The sequence below is a fragment of the Orycteropus afer genome, unplaced genomic scaffold (assembly GCF_000298275.1).
Source record: "Orycteropus afer afer isolate SDZICR_OR568_19922 unplaced genomic scaffold, OryAfe1.0 scaffold00067, whole genome shotgun sequence".
In the NCBI taxonomy this organism is placed as follows: Eukaryota; Metazoa; Chordata; class Mammalia; order Tubulidentata; family Orycteropodidae; genus Orycteropus; species Orycteropus afer.
The window spans coordinates 6,132,340-6,151,513 of NW_006921654.1; the positions used below are offsets into that span (position 1 = coordinate 6,132,340).

Consider the following 19,174-nt stretch of genomic DNA (forward strand, 5'->3'; position numbering starts at 1 on the left):
GGTTTGGATTTGTGGTAAAATGGGATATCCGCTTATAGCACTCCTGCTCGGACTGAAGCATAATGGATGTATTGGAAACAAGCACTCACGTGTTTGAATTATGAACTAAACGACTTGTTTTTCTGTGAAATACCATTCAAAAGAACGATTAACAGACAAACGAACATTAGTAGATTTGGATATTTGGCAGACATTTTAAATTAATTAAGTGAAAATTAATAAAATGAGCCTGTCACTTCATTGAAACAACTGACAGTTTTTTGTTGCCAATGATGCAATAAAAGCTTTTAAAATAAAAATGAGTATTTTGCATCACTTACCATCTACCACAAAGAGCTTGACAGCTTCGCAGTACTTAAAGACTTGTCCTGAGGAGCTTACTGGTGACATTAACAAATGTGATTTTTTGATATTATATAAGGAAATGTGTCAGCAGTTGGGATATCTACATAACTGAATGAGCCAGTACTTTCCAAATGACAAATTGCGATGTTACAAAACCACCTGTGAGTGAAAGATTGACTCAGAATGGAAGAGACTTCTGCTCCTAGCCAACAAGTAGCAACAGGGACAGGATTTACCCCCCTGCCTGAAACAACTAAAAACCAGACAAAATACATGACAAAAGAGCCTTGAAGACAGTGGACATCAGGTGATGGTGGAGGGTGTGCCCTGAGAGATGGAAAACAAACGAGGGGAGCCCTCCATTTGCCCCAGCGTCCTGCCTTGAGAACATTTCCTGTAGACTTTGGTACAGCAGCCTTACATCCTTCCTGGGCTATCCAAGACCCCTTCAGGTCCAGTAGCCCTTCAGGACAGAGAGATGCTCTGCTGAAAGTAGCATGGCCACAGGTGCCTGGATGTTTGTATTTTCTTGCTTCTGTCTCTTTAAACTCAGTATTAAGATGGGGTTCTGTTCCTCTGTCTTCTTAACAGATACTCTCTAAGCCTTCGCCTCTGGCTGTGTTTGTCTTCCAGCTTCATGGTGATGACATGGCATCGGCCAGCTCCAGCCGGGCAGGAGTGGCCCTGCCTTTTGAGAAGTCTCAGCTTACTTTGAAAGGTGAGTGGTGCCATGTGACGTGTTTCTCATTTGAGGTTTCACTTTAATCTCCAGAGAGGAGGTGGAATTACGCCGCACCTTGGTCTGGAAAGCCACATTTTGGAAAGTAGCTGAAGAGTGTAACTATTCGTTTTCATGTTGTTGTTTTTAGATGCCACTGTGTCAATTTTTGACTCACCGAGTAGAACTGTTCCATAGGGTTTTCTTGTCTAGGATGCAGTGGTTAAGGGCTCGGCTATTAACCAAAAAGTCGATGGTTCAAACTCACCAGTGGCCAGAGGAGGAAGTGGCCGTCTGCTTGCATAAGGATTATAGCCTGGGAAACCTTATGGGATGGTTCTGCCCTGTTGCTATGATCGGGGATTTGACAGCAACAGGTAATCTTTAGGGAAGCAGGTCACCAGGTCTTTGTCCTGTGGAACTGCTGGGTGGGTTCTACCTGGCAAATTTCACTTAGCCATCGAGTGCTTAACTGTTGTGCCACCAGAGCTCCTTATTCACTCCCACAGGATTCTTGTGTTACAGGTGAAATTCTTTTTTTTTTTTATTAGGATTTGGGTGAAGATTTACAGAGTAAATTCACTTTTCATACAGCAATTCACATATACTTTGTCTCATGTCATTGACCAAAATTTACAATGCAGCAGCTCCCCTCCCACTTCCTCCCCATAGTTACCTCCTCCCAGTGTCCATCCCTTCATACTCTTCGAGAGGCCCATTGTCTGCCAACCCTGTATATGATCTTGGATACACTCTCCATTTAGACATACATAATTGTTTAGCTTGTTCACCCATCTATCCGTCCCTATACCCATGTTTGCTTTCATTAACAACTCAGTATTGTATTTACAAAGGGGTTCATATTTGTTGTTTGTACTGCCCATGTAAACAGGTGAAATTCTTGAAGAAGAAGGAGAAAGGAACTTTTGGCTAAAATGTCTAAAGTGACGATTCACGCCCCAGGCCTCAGTCCTTGGAGTTCTTTTCCATTTACACTCACTGCCTGAGTGATCTTATCCAACCTCACGGCTTTCAACATAGTAGGCAGTTCACTTCTAGATGCCTGTCGTAACCCGAGGCTGTCCTCTGTGTACCCAGTAGCCATTTTGTCATCTCTACTTGAATGTTTAGTACCAAAACCAAACACCAAACACACTGCCTGTTGAGTCGGACCCCACTCATAGCAACCCCTCCTTGGGTTTCCGAGGCGGTATCACTACGGAAGTAGATTGCCCAACCTTCCTCCTGAGGAGTGGCTGGTGGGTAATGTTTAGTAAACAGCTAAAATTTGTCTGAAATTGAGCTCTTGATTTTTTCTTTCTCACATCTTATGAATACCCGCAGGCAGATTTGGTTTGCTGTACCTCCAAGATGTAGCCACCATTCAGCGACTTCTCACCACCCCAGCCTTGTCTAAGCCACCATCATCTGTGGCTTGGCTTAAGGCAATAGCCTCCTAACCTGTCTCCCTGCTTTTGTCCTTTGCCGTCCTTCAGTCTGTGGGCCACACTGCAGCCAGCAGCCATCTCGCTAAAATGGAAGCCAGAGCTTAACACTCCTCTGCTCAAACCTTCTGAGGTTCTCCATCTTACTCAGAGCAAAAGCTCAAGTTCCCGTATGATGAGAACCTTCACTTCCCACCTCTAGTTATTCTTCCCCGGTGACTCTGCTGTACCCATGTGGGCATCCCCGATGTTCTCGGACTTCTCTGGGCTACCTCCTGCTCTGCGCCTTTGCCCTGGCTGCTCCTGCTGACTCCCATGCTTTTAGCCTGCACGTCTGCCCGCCTTGTTCACTCACTGTCTTCGGTCTCCACTCAAAAGGCTAATGTCTAAAGTTACTCCCAACCCATCTCCTCCACATTCCATTTTCTCCTCAGCTCTTGTTACTATTTAGCATACTTTATTTATTGATTTTGTTTTTAAGTTTCTTGAGAAGGACTAGTCTCAATGCCCTGTTGACTGTGTTCTTTAGTAGAATTAAGCCCCACAAAGGCAGAGGTTTTTCTGTTTTGGTCACTGTTGATACTCCAACAACTAGGGCAGAACCCTACACATAGTGGGCCCTCAGTGAGTATTGCTGGAATGAAAAAAGGTAGTTTCCATAGCCTTAGCTGTGTAGAAGAGTTAGGGGACTGACCATATGGCCTGGGTGGGGAGTGTGTATGTGGGGACAGCACTCAATATCCAGCCTTAGGCCTTTAAGCCAGGTCATCCAAAGGCAGAATTGTGTCTCTTGGCAAATTTTATTTCTCATAATCATTTTTGGAGTGTACCTGTTATTCACTCACTTACTACATACACTCATATAGGTCTAAAGTCTCTCCTTGGTTCCAGCTTCAGAGTCCTATCTTAGAGGAAAACAATAGTAGAAATTTCTTCTGCATCTCTTCCCAGGCCCTTTATACCTGTGCCAGCACATATGTGTAAATAGCACACTGCGGTGCTGCACATTGTTCAGCCCCTTCTTTTATTCATTTGTTGTCTCTTAAGGATCATTTTATAAAGCAGAAAAATGCCGAAGAACATCCCTATTCCTTTTTTTTCGGTCTGTCCGCACAGTGTTCCGCTGTGCGGATGTACAGACAGTTCTTTCAGTAGCCCTCTATTGATGATGAGGACAGAGAGGACTCAGGGACGAGTAGGAACAAACACCGTGTTGCATATATGTGAGCGTATCCCTAAGGTAAGTTCCTGACCGTGGAAGTGCCTGTTGGAGGGGGTGTGGTTTTGTGAGACCAGGTGCTTGCCTTGGAAGAACTTCTTCTCAGCAGTGTGTGAGCATGCCTGCTTCCCCACATCTTCACCAGCACAGTGTGTTGTCAGACTTTTAAAAACTCTTTCTTTTCCAGTTTGATTGGTAGAAGATTATGGGTAGAAGATTATTTTTGCAGTGTGGTTTTAGTTTGCCCTTCTTGGCATTTGACTGCTAACCAGAAGGCTAGAGGTTCAAACCCACTAGCCATTCCTTGGAGGGAAAACTGGGCAATCTACTTCCGTAGTGATACTGCCTCAGAAACCCAAGAAGGAGTCGCTATGGGTCGGATCCGACTCAGCGGCAGTGAGTTTGGGTTTTTGATTTTTAGTGTAAAATTGATGCTATCATTGATTTTTAGCATCTTGGTTTTTTTTTTTTTTTTGCATCTTATCATTTGTTGAAGGGCAATTTATATTTCCTTTTCTATGGATTGCTCATTTCTTATTTCTTTGCCTGTTTCTTCTTATTATTATTATTTTTTGGTAGTCTTGAAACATTTTAATTCTTTTCCTCAAAGTTTCATGTCTGTTCTAGCCCTTTCAGGCAGGGAGATGGTTAGAGTACACTGAGTTTTGGGTTCAGGGCTGTACCCTTTACTACCTTACCTAATAATTGGCAAAACCAGAACAACCAAACCCATTGCTATCTGGTTGATTCTAATGCATAGTGACCCTCTAGGGCAGAATAGAATTGCCCCATAGGGTTTCCAAAGTTGTGAAGCTTTACAAAAGCAGACTGCCTCATCTTTTTCCCACAGGGCAGCTGGTGGGTTTGAACTGCTGACCTATTGGTTAGCAGTCAAATGTTCTAAACACTAAGCCACCAACCAAAATCAAACCAAAGTCTCTGCCATTGAGTTGATTCCAACTCAGAGCAATCGCCATTGAGTTCCCCATTGAGTAAATCTATGGAAGCAGATTGTCTTATCTTCCTTGGAGAAGCTGGTGGGTTCGAACCACTGACCTTTTGGTTAGCAGCCAAATGCCTTAACCACTACACCACCAGAGCTCCCTACTATGCCACTAAAGCAGAAGCCTTCCCATGGAACCTGGTGACATCCCGAGGTCCCTGTATTGGGATCGTATTATGCCGGGGCACACACTAACTTTGTGAGGTTTCTCTGTTGCTTTTCCTTAGTGTGAATTTTCTTGCCAGCGAGGAAGGAGCTAGCTTAGTACTATAGTGGCATCTCAGTATATGTGCATTTAACTTACAGGGATTCAGTAACACCATCCAGGTAGAGGGTGAGGTGGGGAGAGAGAATGAGAATTTAAATATACTGGGTGATCCTTCCCCCTGAGCGTTCCATCCGTGGAGTCTGAGTGTGATCCGGGAGGTGCCACCGTGCTGTGCCCTCTGTTTGCCTCAGTTCCCTTGGGCCTTTCCGTGGTGTCAGCTTCTAGTTTGAAGGTACGGTTTTGTTTTCTCTGAAAAACACTGATGAACTGCACATAGAAGAACACATCACGATGCAATAGAAACCTGGCTCTGTGGGCAGTCTGCCACCCTCTACTGTGGTGGCTTCCCAAGAGCTTTCCAAGAGTGTGAGTTTGGCTGTTGGTGAGTTTTGTTGACTTTAAAAGCTAAATCTTATGTGGCAATGTGATTCCAGGTATGGGAAACAAGTATTTCTATTTCTCCAAACAGTACATAAAATTTCCAGATAAACTTGTTCTTAGGTTGATGCCTTTATTCCGGTTTATCTTTTAAAGACAAGAAGTCTGCAAAATACCAGTGTACTGATCAAGTACAAATTGCAAAGGGGAAAATGTATCTTCACATTGAGAGACAGGCAGAGCCCACGTTAACCCAGGGATTAAATTTAGCATCACCCATAGGAGGAATCAGTGGCAACTAGCAAGAACCAAATTATAATACATAGTTCTTATTTCTTTAAATTAAGGGTCTGGATGCAGAGCTACAAGGAGCTCTGGTGGTTTAGTGGTTAAGGCATTTGGCTGCTAACCAAAAGGTTAGTGGTTCAAACCCGCCAGCAGCTCCATGGAAGGAAGAAAGGGCAGTCTGCTTCCCTAAAGATTCATAGCCTTGGAAACCAAACGGGTTACTGTGATTTGGGTTGATTGTACCGCGGCGAGTTTGGTTTTCGGTTTATGCAACTCTACATGCGCACCACCAGGGGGCCTCAGTTAACTTTGGACTCTGCAGAGTGTTTCATTTTTCTGCTTGGCCATTTCCCAGCACCACAAACGTTTATTTGTAGTACCATCCTTCATTGCTTCTAAATCTTAGGCGCAACTTTTTTTTGTGGGTTTGTTTCTTGATTTTCTCTGTACTGTTCCTTTTGGGCCTAGAGAAGGCACGCAAATTTGACCTTTGACCCCTCCAGGACTGTCACTTCCCCAAAGGGTCTGGCAGGAGACGTTTGCTAACTCTTGGCAGAAAGGAGGTTGGGCTAGGACAGTGTTGCCATCATGGGTAAGGAACATCCATAATAGCATCTGAATTAGGGCACAGGATGGAAGAAGGCTGGGTGGTCTCATCCTACCCACCTGGAGTCCCATCATGGAAAGCATACACACCAGAAGAGGACATTTGTCTAGCTCCAGGGTGTACTCTTCTTTTTCCTTCTTTTTTTTTTTTTTAATTGTGGTTTGGGTGAAAGTTTATAGGCCACATTCACTTTCCATACAGCTGTTCATGTACATTTTGTCTCATAACATTGACTGAAATTTCCCACAGTGCAACAGCTTTCTTTCCACTTCCTCCCCATAGTTATCTCTTCCCTGTGTCCTTCCCTCCCATGCTCCCCTGCCTCGTGAACTGTCTCCATGTGCATACACAGCCCTTCTATTCTCCCACGATTGATCTCTCTAAGGAGTGTATCTACCTAATATAAGTGTTCAGCTCCTATGCCTGTCTTTTGTTTGGGTGGAAGCCACAGGAGTGGGTTTAATTCCAGACCTGAAGGAAGGCTAGGGGACATAATCTTAGGGGTTTCACCAGGTTCTATCAGACCAGCAAACTTGGTCCTTTTTTTTTTATTTTTAATGATTTTGAGTTTTGTTCCACATTGTTCTCCCACTCTGTCCAGGATCTCCTACATAGATCCCCCTCTGAGTGGTTGACAGTGGTAGCCGGGCACCATCTAGTTCTTCTGGTCTCATAGTCATATAGGCTGAGAATCACATGGGGTACCAGTTTCTTGGACTGATTGTTTCCATGCATATTTGGTTTTCTTCATTCTTCTTAGCTGTGGATGAGGAGAGACCTATTATTTCATCTGGGTGGCCACTTGCACGCTTTTAAGATGCCAGTCACTGCTCACCAAAGTAGGGTGCAGAACAAAGTTTTTGTGTAGTGTGTTATGCCAGTTGAGCTTGATGACTCCAGGGTGTACTCTTGCTTAAGTGCTGCTCTGTGAGTCTCCATCTTGCTGGTGCCAAACGAACTTCAGAAATGCTGCTACGTGAAGGGTATGAACAGAAGAGGAACTGCAGATTGCTAACAAGCACCTAGGAAAAATAGCCAACCTCACTAGTAGTTGAAAAAAGCAATCGAAGAAATAAACAGTCGGTGTAGAGCGTGGTGGTTAAGGGCAGGGGCTGTGGAGTCAGGCTGCCCAGATGCGTCCTGCGACTTGAAGCCCCCCGGCTGTATAGTGTGGGCAACGAGCCAGCTTCCAAGCCTCAGTCTCCTCCTGGGTAAAATGGAGGGGACGGTGATGCTCCGGGCCTCAGTGGCCTGTGGCAGGGCTTCAGTCCGGTAGTGTGTGCGGAGCCTGGGTCTGTAGTCGGTGCTTATTAAATCTTAGCCGTCATCTTCATCCTGTTTGTTTCTGTGCAGTCTGCAGAGTGAACAAACACAGTCCTCGGCATTGGCAGTGTTTGGTTACTCACATAGCATGGGTGGGTGTCCACATGCGATTACCCTCTTTGGGACGAAATTAAGTCTTTTTAAGAATTTAAACAAATAGTCATATCCAAATATTCACATACTCAGAAATGAATGGAAATATTGACATTCGTTGTAATTTTCGCTCAGTGAAAAAATCGGCAGCAGTCTATCCAGCAGCAGAAGAACGGTTAACTCAGTTCCGACTTCCGCACGTAGCGGGCTCGTGTTGCAGCCGCTTCAAACTGATTTTTCAGGGAGAAGAATTGTTAAAAGAATTGCGAAAATAAAAGATCACTATCTGGAAGGGGATTTACTGAAATCTTAATGACAGTTATCCCAGTGTCTTCAGATTTGGAGTGATTTTTCTTTCCTATTCATATTTTTAAAATACTCACTTTTTTCCTACAGTAAACTATAGTTTGGATTAAGGAAACAAACAAGCTTTATTTTTTAAAAAGACCAGCACACGACCGCGAGCTTGACTGCCTGCCACAGGGGGGCACCTGGGAGCCCTCTGACTCATCTTTGACTTCTTTCTTTCTTGGTCAGTGGTGTCAGCAAAGCCCAAGGTGCATAATCGTCAACCTCGAATTAACTCCTTTGTGGAAGTGGCAGTGGATGGACTTCCCAGTGAGACCAAGAAGACTGGGAAGCGAATCGGGAGCTCTGAGCTTCTGTGGAATGAGATCATCATTTTGTAAGAGCATGTCTCTTCTTTTGGAATTCAGGAGTGTAGGGGGAAGAGAGAAGGCACCCTGAGGGTGTTGTTGTGGGAGGTGCACATCTCCTGTGAAGCCTCCACCTCTTCGGCCTCTGGTACCCGAAGCACCTCTCCTTAGGTGTTTCGACCTCACTGAGCTCATAGAGCGTTCATTATTAGCTAGTCGATTACAGGGCCAGCTTTGTGGGGAATAAGGTCCATGCGGGTGTCTTCCTGGGGGCCCCCTCCCCTCAACATGTCAGCAGTGTAGTTTATTTGTTTTCATCTGCTTGGAAGTGATGAATCAAGTGTTTGTTTTCCAGGAATGTCACGGCCCAGAGTCACTTAGATTTGAAGGTCTGGAGCTGCCATACCTTGAGAAATGAACTGCTAGGCACCGCCTCCGTCAACCTCTCCAACGTTCTGAAGAACAATGGGGGCAAAAGTACGTAAGAGGCACGGCTGGGGGAGCGATGCCTTTGTCGGGGCGGGGAGTAGGCTACGGAGCTGGGCAGTCATCTCAGCCTCGCAGAGTAACCTGGTGATGCCGCGTTCTCCAGGGACAGGGCTGCGGTGGGCTCCCTCCCTTCGATGCCCCTCTCCCTCATGGAGTCTAGGAAGGCTAAGAGCGCCTCTCTGGCCCCACTGCAGGGTCAGCTCCCTTTGCTCAGGGGCGCTGGGGTGGGATGCAGTGATGTGGCCCCCTTGATCCTTCCTCAGTATCCTCCCCTCTGCCCTTCTCCCCAGTCCAGGAGGTATGGGATATGTGGAATAAAACTTGTCAGATGCCTTCCGCCTAAATCATTGCCATCCTAGTTGGAGCCCCAGAACAGAACAAAGGAGCAGTGTGTGTGCATGCGTACGTGTGCGCACATGTGTGTGTGTTACAAATAGCGTCCTGTGCTGAGTAGGCATTCAGTAAACATTTACCGGTTGTTGGAACGTGGTGGGAGCTCTGTCCTCGTTATTCAGGCTGCCTTTGCTGCATGCAATATAAATCCTCATGTCTATTTATTGCTGTTTGTGGTCAGTGGCATAACCCGTGGCTGTGGTATTTGGACCCTCCCTCATAAAGCCTCTATTCAGAGCGGCACCATATGTGGCAAATGAACACCACAGAGAGAAAGGCTCTTTTTTCTCTTGATGTCTGCAGTCTAGAAAATATTTTCTGAAAGTGGATTTAGCATGTGTGTGTGTTTGTGTGTGTGAGGTAAGAGTGTTCAGTTGCACAGAGAGCAGGGCATCAATTCAGGAGTCATCTTTGTGTGCCCGCTGTTTTCTGATGGGCCCCTGGAATGGGGTTTGAGCCTCACCTGGTCTTTTCCTTTCTGCTGGGTGTGGAGATGCGGGCACCCCCTCTGACTTCCAGAAGTGTTTAGAACCAGAGATGGGCCTCTGTTTGAATTCTGCAGGGAACGTTCCCTGTGCTTTCTTCTGCGTGGCCTTCAGTTTCCCAACCTTAGCCTGCCTTGTGCACTTCAGTTACTAAGGCGCATCTTATTTAAGAGCGTTGTTTGGAAGCACCCCTGTGAAGATTCCACCGTCAGGATGCAGCAGCCACAGTGACGGTTCTCTCTCTTTCCTTCATCTGGCCAGTCAACGTATTTTTGCTCTTGATTATAAATGTAGTTGGGAAAATGTAGAAATTACAGAAAAGCATACAGAACCTAAAAGAAAATAAAATTTCCTTGTAAGCATCATGCCTTGGGATAACTGCTATTCATATTTGATATATACCCTTTGGGCCTTTTTCTCCTGTGTGTACGTATATAATGCTTTTAAAGACATCAGTGATATAAAATTGAGATCATATTTGAACATATTATTTTGGCAACATCAATATAGCTTTAAGTTTTCCTAAAATTCAATTCTTAATGCCTGCCCAGTAGTTTATCATATGGCTGTGTGAAAACTTAAGTTGTGAACATTTGGACAGTTTGAATATTTCTCCATCATAGGTAATGTGATGAACTTACAAGGTTATAAATCTCTGTGCCCACCACTGAATATTTCCTTGGGGGTAAGTGATTGAACTTGTACTTGCTGGATTTAAACATTTTTCAAGGTTTTTGACATGTTTGCTGGATTATCCTCAAGAAAAGTTCTACCATCAGTCGTGGCCTGTCACATTGCACACAGTGGGTATTATTTGTAAAAAAAAAATTTTTTCCATTTGATAGTTGTTAACGATATGGCAAGTTTACTTCATCTGTGTTTTTTCCTGAAACATTTAAAAGTGAATTACAGATGTCTGACATTTTATTTTAGATTATTCAGTATATATCACATTTTAAAAAAGCATTTTCTTACATAATTAGCATAACAACATTCTCACGCCTAGCAATATTAACACAAATTCCTTATTATCCTTAAATACCCAGTTCGTGTTTGATTTCACATTTTGTATTAAAACCATCATTTTCCAGTTGCTCAGACCAGGATTTGGGTAAGGTCTACACATAGCATTTGCCTCTTATGTCTCTGAAGGCCCCTATGTTTCCCCTACGTTTTTTAGGCTTTGATTTGTTGAAGAAGATTGAATACTTTGAAAATGCCCTATTGTTATCCTTTAAGGTGCCCTGGTGGCATACTGGTTAAAGCGGTTGGCTCTTTGAACCCACTAGCCACTCCATGGAGAAAGATGTGGCAGCCTGCTTCCGTAAAGATTACAGCCTGGGAAACCCGAAAGGGCTATTCTGCTCTGTCCTGTAGGGTTACTATGAGTTGGAATTGACTCGCTAACAACAGATTATTAATGTCCTTTACTTGAAGTTTGCATTTTTCTCCTTTGGTTTTGAAAGAGCTGTTTATATTTTAAGTCTTGTATCATCTCTAAATATATTCCAGTTTTTATTTGCATTTTAATTTAATTTTATTATTATGGGCTCTTCTCTCTCTTTTTTTTTTCCATACAGATACTTTAAACCTTTCGTAGTCAAATCTGTCACCCTTTCTATTTTTAGCTTTTTCTTTTATGTTTTGAAGGCGTGTCCCATTCTTAGATCAGTTAAGTAGTCTGTCATCTCTGTATTTTTCTAGTTCTTGGTCACTTTCTGTTTTCACATATAATTCTTCAATCAAGTGAGTTCATTTGTGTGTCGTCTGAGTAGTCTAAGTTAGTTTCTGCCAGGTAGTAAACTGATGGCTTCAACACTGGGGAGTAATCCGTCCAGTCCTCCAGCACTTTGGTTACTTTGACTTATTTCTCTTTGGGGCTTTGCATCTCATCTGTTGTTTTACTACCTTTTTCAGATCATTATGTTTTAGTTGTTACATCTTTACGTTTTAGTATCTGACAATACCAATTTCTCTTCTTTTCAGAATCTTGTTCTCTTCACATATGCCATCCATGAACTGTCAATTATTTTGTCAGGTTCTCTCCTACTCCCCACAGGGAGGAAAAATATCCCTTGGGATTTTGATTATAATTGTGTCATAAAACCCAAAAAACCCATTGCCATCAAGTTGATTCTGACTCATAGGCTGTAAATCTTTCTGGAAACAGACTGCCACATTTTTCTCCTGTGAGTGGCTGGTGTGTTCAAACCACCAGCCACTTTTGGTTAGCATCCGAGCACTTTAATGACTGCATCACCAGGGCTCCTTGTAATTCTGTCATAGGTCAAGTTAATTTATGGGGAATTTCTGTACTGAATCTTTCTGCCATGAACGTGAAATGTCTCTAAATTCATTTAAATATTTCAAAGTTATGTTTATATTTTCCTTTTATGTTTTCTAACGCTTAGTATTGTTGCTCATTGTTTCAGTTCTGTGTTCTATTCAGGTTGCTTCAATATAGGAACTTTAGTGTAGATTTTCAATAATTTTTTTTTTTTTTCTGTTTAACTTTTTACAGTTTTACAATCAGTAGTTTCTCTGGGTTTTCTTAGTGGACATGTATGTAGTTTCCTGAGTGATAACTTTGCTCATCCTAATTATGCTTCCTGTTAGTTGCTTTATATGCAGCTTTCTGCTTCAGAGATGATGGAGCACTGGCAACAATGCCTCTAGTGACTGGTCTCTAGGTGAAGGGTTGGTGTTAATAGCTTGTCTCCTTAATTGATCAATAGTTGATTTTTTTTTTTTTTTTTTAGGAAGTATTATGGCAAGATTAATAAGCAACCATTGGGATAATTATAGATGTTTTTTCTTCTTTGAGTTTACTGTGTTAATTTCCTGATAGTAACAATCTTAGAATTTCTAGAATGTACCTAATTGTTCATGGTAGATGATTCCTTGAAAATTTTGCTAGAATCACTTGTTAATATTTTACTAGGGGTTTTCCATCTATATTCGTAAGTGAGATTGGTCTGTAGTTTGTTTCTATTTCTGTCAGTTTGAATTCAGAGCTAAGCTAATTTTATAAAGTAAATTGAAGCTCTTTTTAATTTCTGGAACATACTCTATAACGTGGTAATTATCTGTTCCATGCGTGCAGGAAAGAGCTCACCCGTAAAACCAACTGGGTCTGGTATCTTTCTTTGAAATAATTCTTTGATGACTTTTTCAGTTTTTTCCCCTCCGTAATTATTGGTTTATTCAGCTTTTCTGATTCATCATGAGTTAATTTTGTTAATTGATATTTCTGAGAAAATTGTTTCATGAGATTTTCAAATTTATTACCATAAGGATTATTATAATAGTATTCTTATTTTCAAAATGTTTATAATTTATAAACATTTTATAATTTTTTAGCTTTAAGAAATTCTTATTTTTAAAGTGTTTTTGATTTTTCTGACTTTAATTATTTACTGTTTGTGTTTTTCTCTCAACTAGGATACCACTTTTTCTTTTCTTTTTCAAAGAGCAACTGCTTGGATTTATTTATCAGTTGTAACATATTTTCTAATGTATTAAGTAACTCACTTCTACTGTTGCCCTTTGTTTTACCTATTCGTTCATTCATAGTTTTTTGAGTTAAAGGCTTAGTGCATTTACTTTTATCCTTTCTTGTTTGATAATGAAAACATTACTGCTTTGAACTTGTCTTTGATTTTTTTTTCCTCCTGGGTATCAGAAATTTTTTTTCCTAAGTAAAATGCACAAATTTTAAGTGTTCTAGCAAGATAAATATTTACATCTGTGTACATCTGTGTAATCACCACTCAGATGAAGATAGAGCCCATTTCTAGGGCCCCAGAAGGGTCTTCAGTTACCTTCTAGTCAGTACCGCCTTCTCTGCCCTGCAATACCTCTGTTCTGAATTTGAGCACCATTGATTAGTTTGGACTGTTCTTGAATTGCCTATCAATAAGATCATGCATTATGTTCTCTTGTGTTTGGCTTCCCGTTTTATCTTTGCAGTTCAGCCATGTTTTTGCACGTGTCAGGTTTTTTTCATTGGGATGTCAAAAACCAGTTGTTGTCGAGTTGATTCCAACTTGTGGCAGCCACACGGGTATCACAGTAGAAGTGTTCTCCATAGGGATTTCTGTCATACGGCTGTACCACAATTTATTTGTTCATTGTCCTTTTGATAAATATTTCACTTGTTCAAAATTTTTGGCCATCATGAACAAAGCTGCTATGAGCATTCTTGTATATTGTGTTTTACACAAATAACATGCAGGTTATAAGGTTTTTGTGAGCTCTTCACCTCCCTTAGGTGTTAGTCTCCTGTGTGCACTATGTGCCTTATATGCGTATGCACATTATTTAGGAGGGTGCGTTATATGCACAAAACGCACTGTGTATTTTGGAGGCTGTATGCCTGCATTTCTCTTGGGTGTCTAGGGGCTTTGGTTCATAGAGTTGGCATATGTTCACCTTTAGGTAGATAACTGTCAAATGATTTTCCAAAGTGTTGTACCTCCCATACATTTTGGCATGTTCTGCTCGTTGTTTGTAATTGCTGTGTGACTTTTCTCCTTCATCCAGGAGTTCCTTAGGATGTTGTTTAGGTTGTTGGTTGTTGCAGCTCTTGCTGCTGTTGCTGACATCAGCTCAGACAGCGAGACACGTCACGCCAGAATCTGATGGCAGTGAGCCACAGAAGGACGGATCCTCTAGAATGATGGTGGCATAGCTTGTAGGCAATATTCTGACCTTGTTTCATAGGCCTTCCATGTAAATCAAGGCACTTTCTGGTGATTGCAAATCTGTCATGTAGGGGAATGGTTAAGAACATGTGGTCTCTGGAGTCATACTACCTGGGTTTAAAACCTGATTCTACCAGCTTTGTGACATTGGACAGTCACTCAGCCTACATGGGGTTCTAGTTTCTTAGCTTCAAAAAAAATTTTTTTTTTTTTTAAGATTACATGAGTTAATTATGGTACCTGACACAGATTAGTATTAGTAGTAGTAGTATTAGTAGTAGTCATAGTTGTCATTCTGTTTCCTCTGATATTCTTAAACCTTTTCTTAAAGGTTAAGAGATTGGAATCCCAGAGATGGAACAGAAACCCTATTTCCTGATGTGGAGACTTCCTGAGTAAATTGGAGGCAGTCCTGAAGTCGTTCAAAGAGAGAATTAATTCTAAGATTGGACAAATGCAAAAGCTTTAGGGGTTTTGGAGGAGGCAGGCTGTCATTAACATGGGACATTTCAGCACCATGGTCTTAGCCCCTGCTCTCCATGTGTAGTTTCTGGGCTGGAAAGGTTCCCAGAGTAGTGTCTAAGTGTGACTACAGTTATATAGGGTAAGTGGGTCACAGTATGTTAGGTGACTCATCTCATTGTAGCCTGGTCTTCCTGAAGAAGCTTTTCTGGGAAAGGAGCTGGTGGGTGGTGGTTGCCCTACCTACCGGACATCCTTCTGCTATACAAGACATAATTCAGTCTTCAGTCACTGCCTTATTTTCCCTGGGGGATACTGGGAAGTGCACTGGGAAACTCAGCTGGCTGTTTTTACCTCCCCCTGGCAGAGTGATGTGATGATGGAAGGTTTTTACAAGTGCTGTAGTTACACAATGGTCAGCCTTGGATGACTTCGTGTGAGGACATTGACCTCGCTGCGGCCACAAGAGGACTTGACCATAAGTGCTGGTGTGGCTCTTAAGATTAGCTCTTATCCTCTTTGGGTAGAAGTCAAGTTTTGAGGTTGAACATTGTTTTTTTAAAAAAGCTCTTTTGGAAGACCTTTCTGTTAGTGGAATTTACCTACATAACACCCATAACACATCAATATAGCACATAACTACATAACACATCAATAATTATTGGCATATGTTTTATCTGTACCTTCCCTACTGGGACTATCTTCATTTCTCTGTGAACCCATAACAGGCCGAGTGTAAGACTCAATTTTCTCTTGTAGCTCTTTCTGCTGCAGCTGGCCTCATTAACACCACAGACAGTGGCATTGCCAGATGGCCCTGTTTTCAGGGAGGGAAAAGTAGCTTGACATGGATTTCTTTTTTAAACTTATTTATTTTAAAATAATTTCAAATTCAGAGAAAAAGTACAAGAATAGAACAAAGAACCCTATATAGATCTTTCACCCAACTTTTAGTTTTTTGGCACATTTTGCTATAACACTGTATTGGTCAGTCTTCTCTGTCTGTGGTGTGAAGATCACTTTTATATGGCCTTTCTAGCCATGGTCTTATAGTTTCCACCAAATGACTGGGTGCAGCTATGCAAATAAGGTGCTTGTGGCCCACCAAGGGGATTGTACAGATTGCTAATAATATAAATAAGGTGCATGACACTATTGTGGGAGTGAGCCATGCAAATAACACATGTTGTTGTTGTTGTTAGGTGTCATTGAGTTGACTCCAACTCATAGGGACCCCATGTACAACAGAACAAAACACTTCCCAGTCATGTGTCATCCTCATAATCCTTGCTGTACTGGAGCTTATTGCTGCGTCCTCTGTGTCCGTCCATCTTGTTCTACGTCTTCCCCTTTTTCACTGACCTTCCACTTTACCAAACATGACACCCTTCTCCAGGGAGTGGTCCCTTCTGACAACATGACCAAAGTAGGTGAGATGAAGTCTGGACATTCTCACTTCCCAGGAGCATTCCGGCTGCACTTCTTCCAGGACAGATTTGTTCATTCTTCTGGTAGTCCTTGGTATTTTCAGTATTGTTTGCCAGCACCATAATTCAAAGGCATCAACTTTCCTTCAGTTTTCTTATTTGCTGTCCAGCTTTCACATGCATATGAGGTGATTGAAAATACCGTGGCTTGAGTGAGGCATACCTTAGTCTTCAAAGTGACATCTTTGCTTCTTAACACCTTGAAGAGGTCTTTTGCAGCCTGCTTGTCCAGTGGAGCACGATGTCTGATTTCTTGACTGCTGCTTTCATAGGTGTTGATTGTGGATCTAAGTAAAATGAAATCTCAGTCTTTTCTCTGTTTATTGTGATGTTGCTTATTCAATCTATATGCTGAGCAAATAATCCGAGAAGCTGGACTATATGAAGAAAAACGTGGCATCAGGATTGGAGGAAGAATCATTAGCAACCTGAGATAGGCAGACGATACAACTTTGCTTGCTGAAAGTGAGGATGACTTAAGGCACCTACTGATGAAGTTTGAAGAATACAGTCTGCAGTATGGATTACGTCTCAACATAAAGAAAACAAAAATCCTCACAACTGGACCAATGAGCAGCATCACAATAAATGGAAAGAAGATTGAGGTTGTCAAATAATTCACATTGCTTGGTTCTACAATCGATGCCAAAGGAAGCAGCAGTCGGGACATTAGACGACGTGTAGCATTGGGAAAGTCAATTGCGAAGGAACTGTATCAAGTACTGAGGAGCAAGGATATCTCCTTGAGGACTAAGGTGCGCCTGACACGAGCCATGATATTTCCAATCACCTCGTATGCATGTGAGAGCTGGACAATGAATAAGGAAGACCGAAGAAGAGTTGATGCTTTTGAGTTGTGGTGCTGGTGAAGAATATTGAAAGTACCGTGGACTGCTAAAAGAACTAACAGATCTGTCCTGGAGGAAGTGCAGCCAGAATGCTCCTTGGAAGCAAGAATGGCCAGACTTCGTCTCACCTATTTTGGTCATGTTGTCAGAAGGGACCATTCCCTGGAGAAGGATGTCATGCTTGGTAGGGTGGAGGGTCAACAAAAGATGGGGAGGCCTTCAACGAGATGGATTGACACGGTGGCTGCGATGATGAGCTCAAGTATAGCAGGATTTGTGGGGCTGGTGCTGGATCGGGCAGTGTTCCGTTCTGCTGTGCATGGGGTCGCTATGAGTCGGAAACGACTCGACGGCACTTAACAACAACAACAACATAACTGTGAGTATGGTTTGTGAGTTCTGTGTGGCCATTGCAATGAATTATCGAACCCAATAGAGAATTTCTAGAATAGAGTAGTGGGAGGGGCAACTGGTGTCAGAATTGCTAAAAGCGTTGGAGAGAGGAACTGTGTCGGGCCTCCACCTCAAAGGCGTTAGCCTTGGACTGTTGATCCCCCTTATGAAGTTAGGAGATCTGATGCCTCCACACACCATTTTTACACTATCTATCAGTATATGATTTTTTTCCTGAATGATTTTAGAATAAGTTATAAATCTTGTGGTTCTTTGCCCCTAAATACTTAAGTGTCTGGTTTCCTAAGAACGAAGACCTTTTAGATAACCACAATACAGTGAACCAAATCAGTAAATTTAAATTTTAAAAATAATATCATTATCTAATCTAGAGTGTGTATGTATTCAGATATTCCCATTGTTACAGTAATACCCTTTACAGTGAAAATGCACCTGTAACGTTATGCAGTGTAGTTGTCATGTCTCCTTAAATCTGCATCAGTTCCTCAGCCTATTCTTGTCTTTCACCACACTGTTATTGTTGAAGAACACAGGCCAATTGTGGAGTTCTTTCAACTTGAGTTTATCTGATGTTTGTTCGTGATTAGTTCTAGTGGTGTAGTGGGTAAGGCATTTGACTGCTAACCAAAAGGTAGGCAGTTCAAACCCACAAGCTACTCTGTGGGAAGAAGATGAGGCGATCAACTTCTGTAAAGATTTACAGCCTGGAAATCCAATGGGGGTCGCTCTGAGTCAGAATCAACTCGATGGCAGTGGGTTTGGTTTTGTTTGATTCCTTATCATACTCTTTAATCCATTAATGATTTCTGCCTGAATCAGTTATTACTGTGATGGTTGCAATTTTTTTTTTTTTTCTAATTTCATCATTCTTTCTACATTTATTATTTGGCATACTTCTAGGAGTTTTCCATTTTTCTGTATGGGTGCATGTATTCGTGTATGTATGTATGTATTATCAGTGTTAACTCATGGATTCTTACTTTATTTGGTGTGTTATAAGTTGTTACTGTCATTATTTTGATACTCAGCTTAGCCCTGGTTTGGCTGGTGGGTGCCTCTTCAAGCTTGTGTCCTTTTGATGTAGCATATTTTCTTTTTTCAAACAGAAAGATTAGAAATTTAGTGTATGGTAAAGAAATGACTAATGGTAAAGGTGGTACTTAACATCTGAAAAGAAAGGTGAACAAATGGCATTGGGACCTTCAGCTAGCAAGTGGCTTCAAAGAGTGGTTCCCAGACTGGCAGCATGAGTATCATTGGGGAACATGTTAGAAACGTAAATTCTCAGGCTCTGACCCTGACCTGCAGGATCAAACTCTGGGGAGGGAAAAGCATTCTGAATTTTAACAAGCCCTTCAGGGAATTCTAGGGGCTCTGGTGGCGTAATGCCTAAGACATCTGACTGATAACCACAAGGCTGGTGGTTCAAACCCACCAACCACTGTTTGGAAGGAAGATGGGCCAATCTACTTCCATAGTGATACTGCCTCAGAAACCCAAGGAGGGGTCGCTGTGAGACTGATCCAACTTGACAGCAGTAAGTTTGGTTT

General features: G+C 42.2%; 1 protein-coding gene across 1 annotated transcript in view; it reads left to right on the plus strand.

Annotated features, from left to right (window-relative positions):
- Positions 1 to 993: 993 nt before the first annotated feature.
- The window catches only part of WWP2 (WW domain containing E3 ubiquitin protein ligase 2), a 151,986-nt gene continuing 133,805 nt past the window's right edge, over positions 994 to 19,174 (plus strand). Inside the window, exons 1-3 of the mRNA XM_007940315.2 lie at positions 994 to 1,063; positions 8,225 to 8,372; positions 8,699 to 8,820. Of these exons, the coding sequence (XP_007938506.1) occupies positions 994 to 1,063; positions 8,225 to 8,372; positions 8,699 to 8,820 (340 nt within the window). The remainder of the gene's footprint in view (positions 1,064 to 8,224; positions 8,373 to 8,698; positions 8,821 to 19,174) is intronic.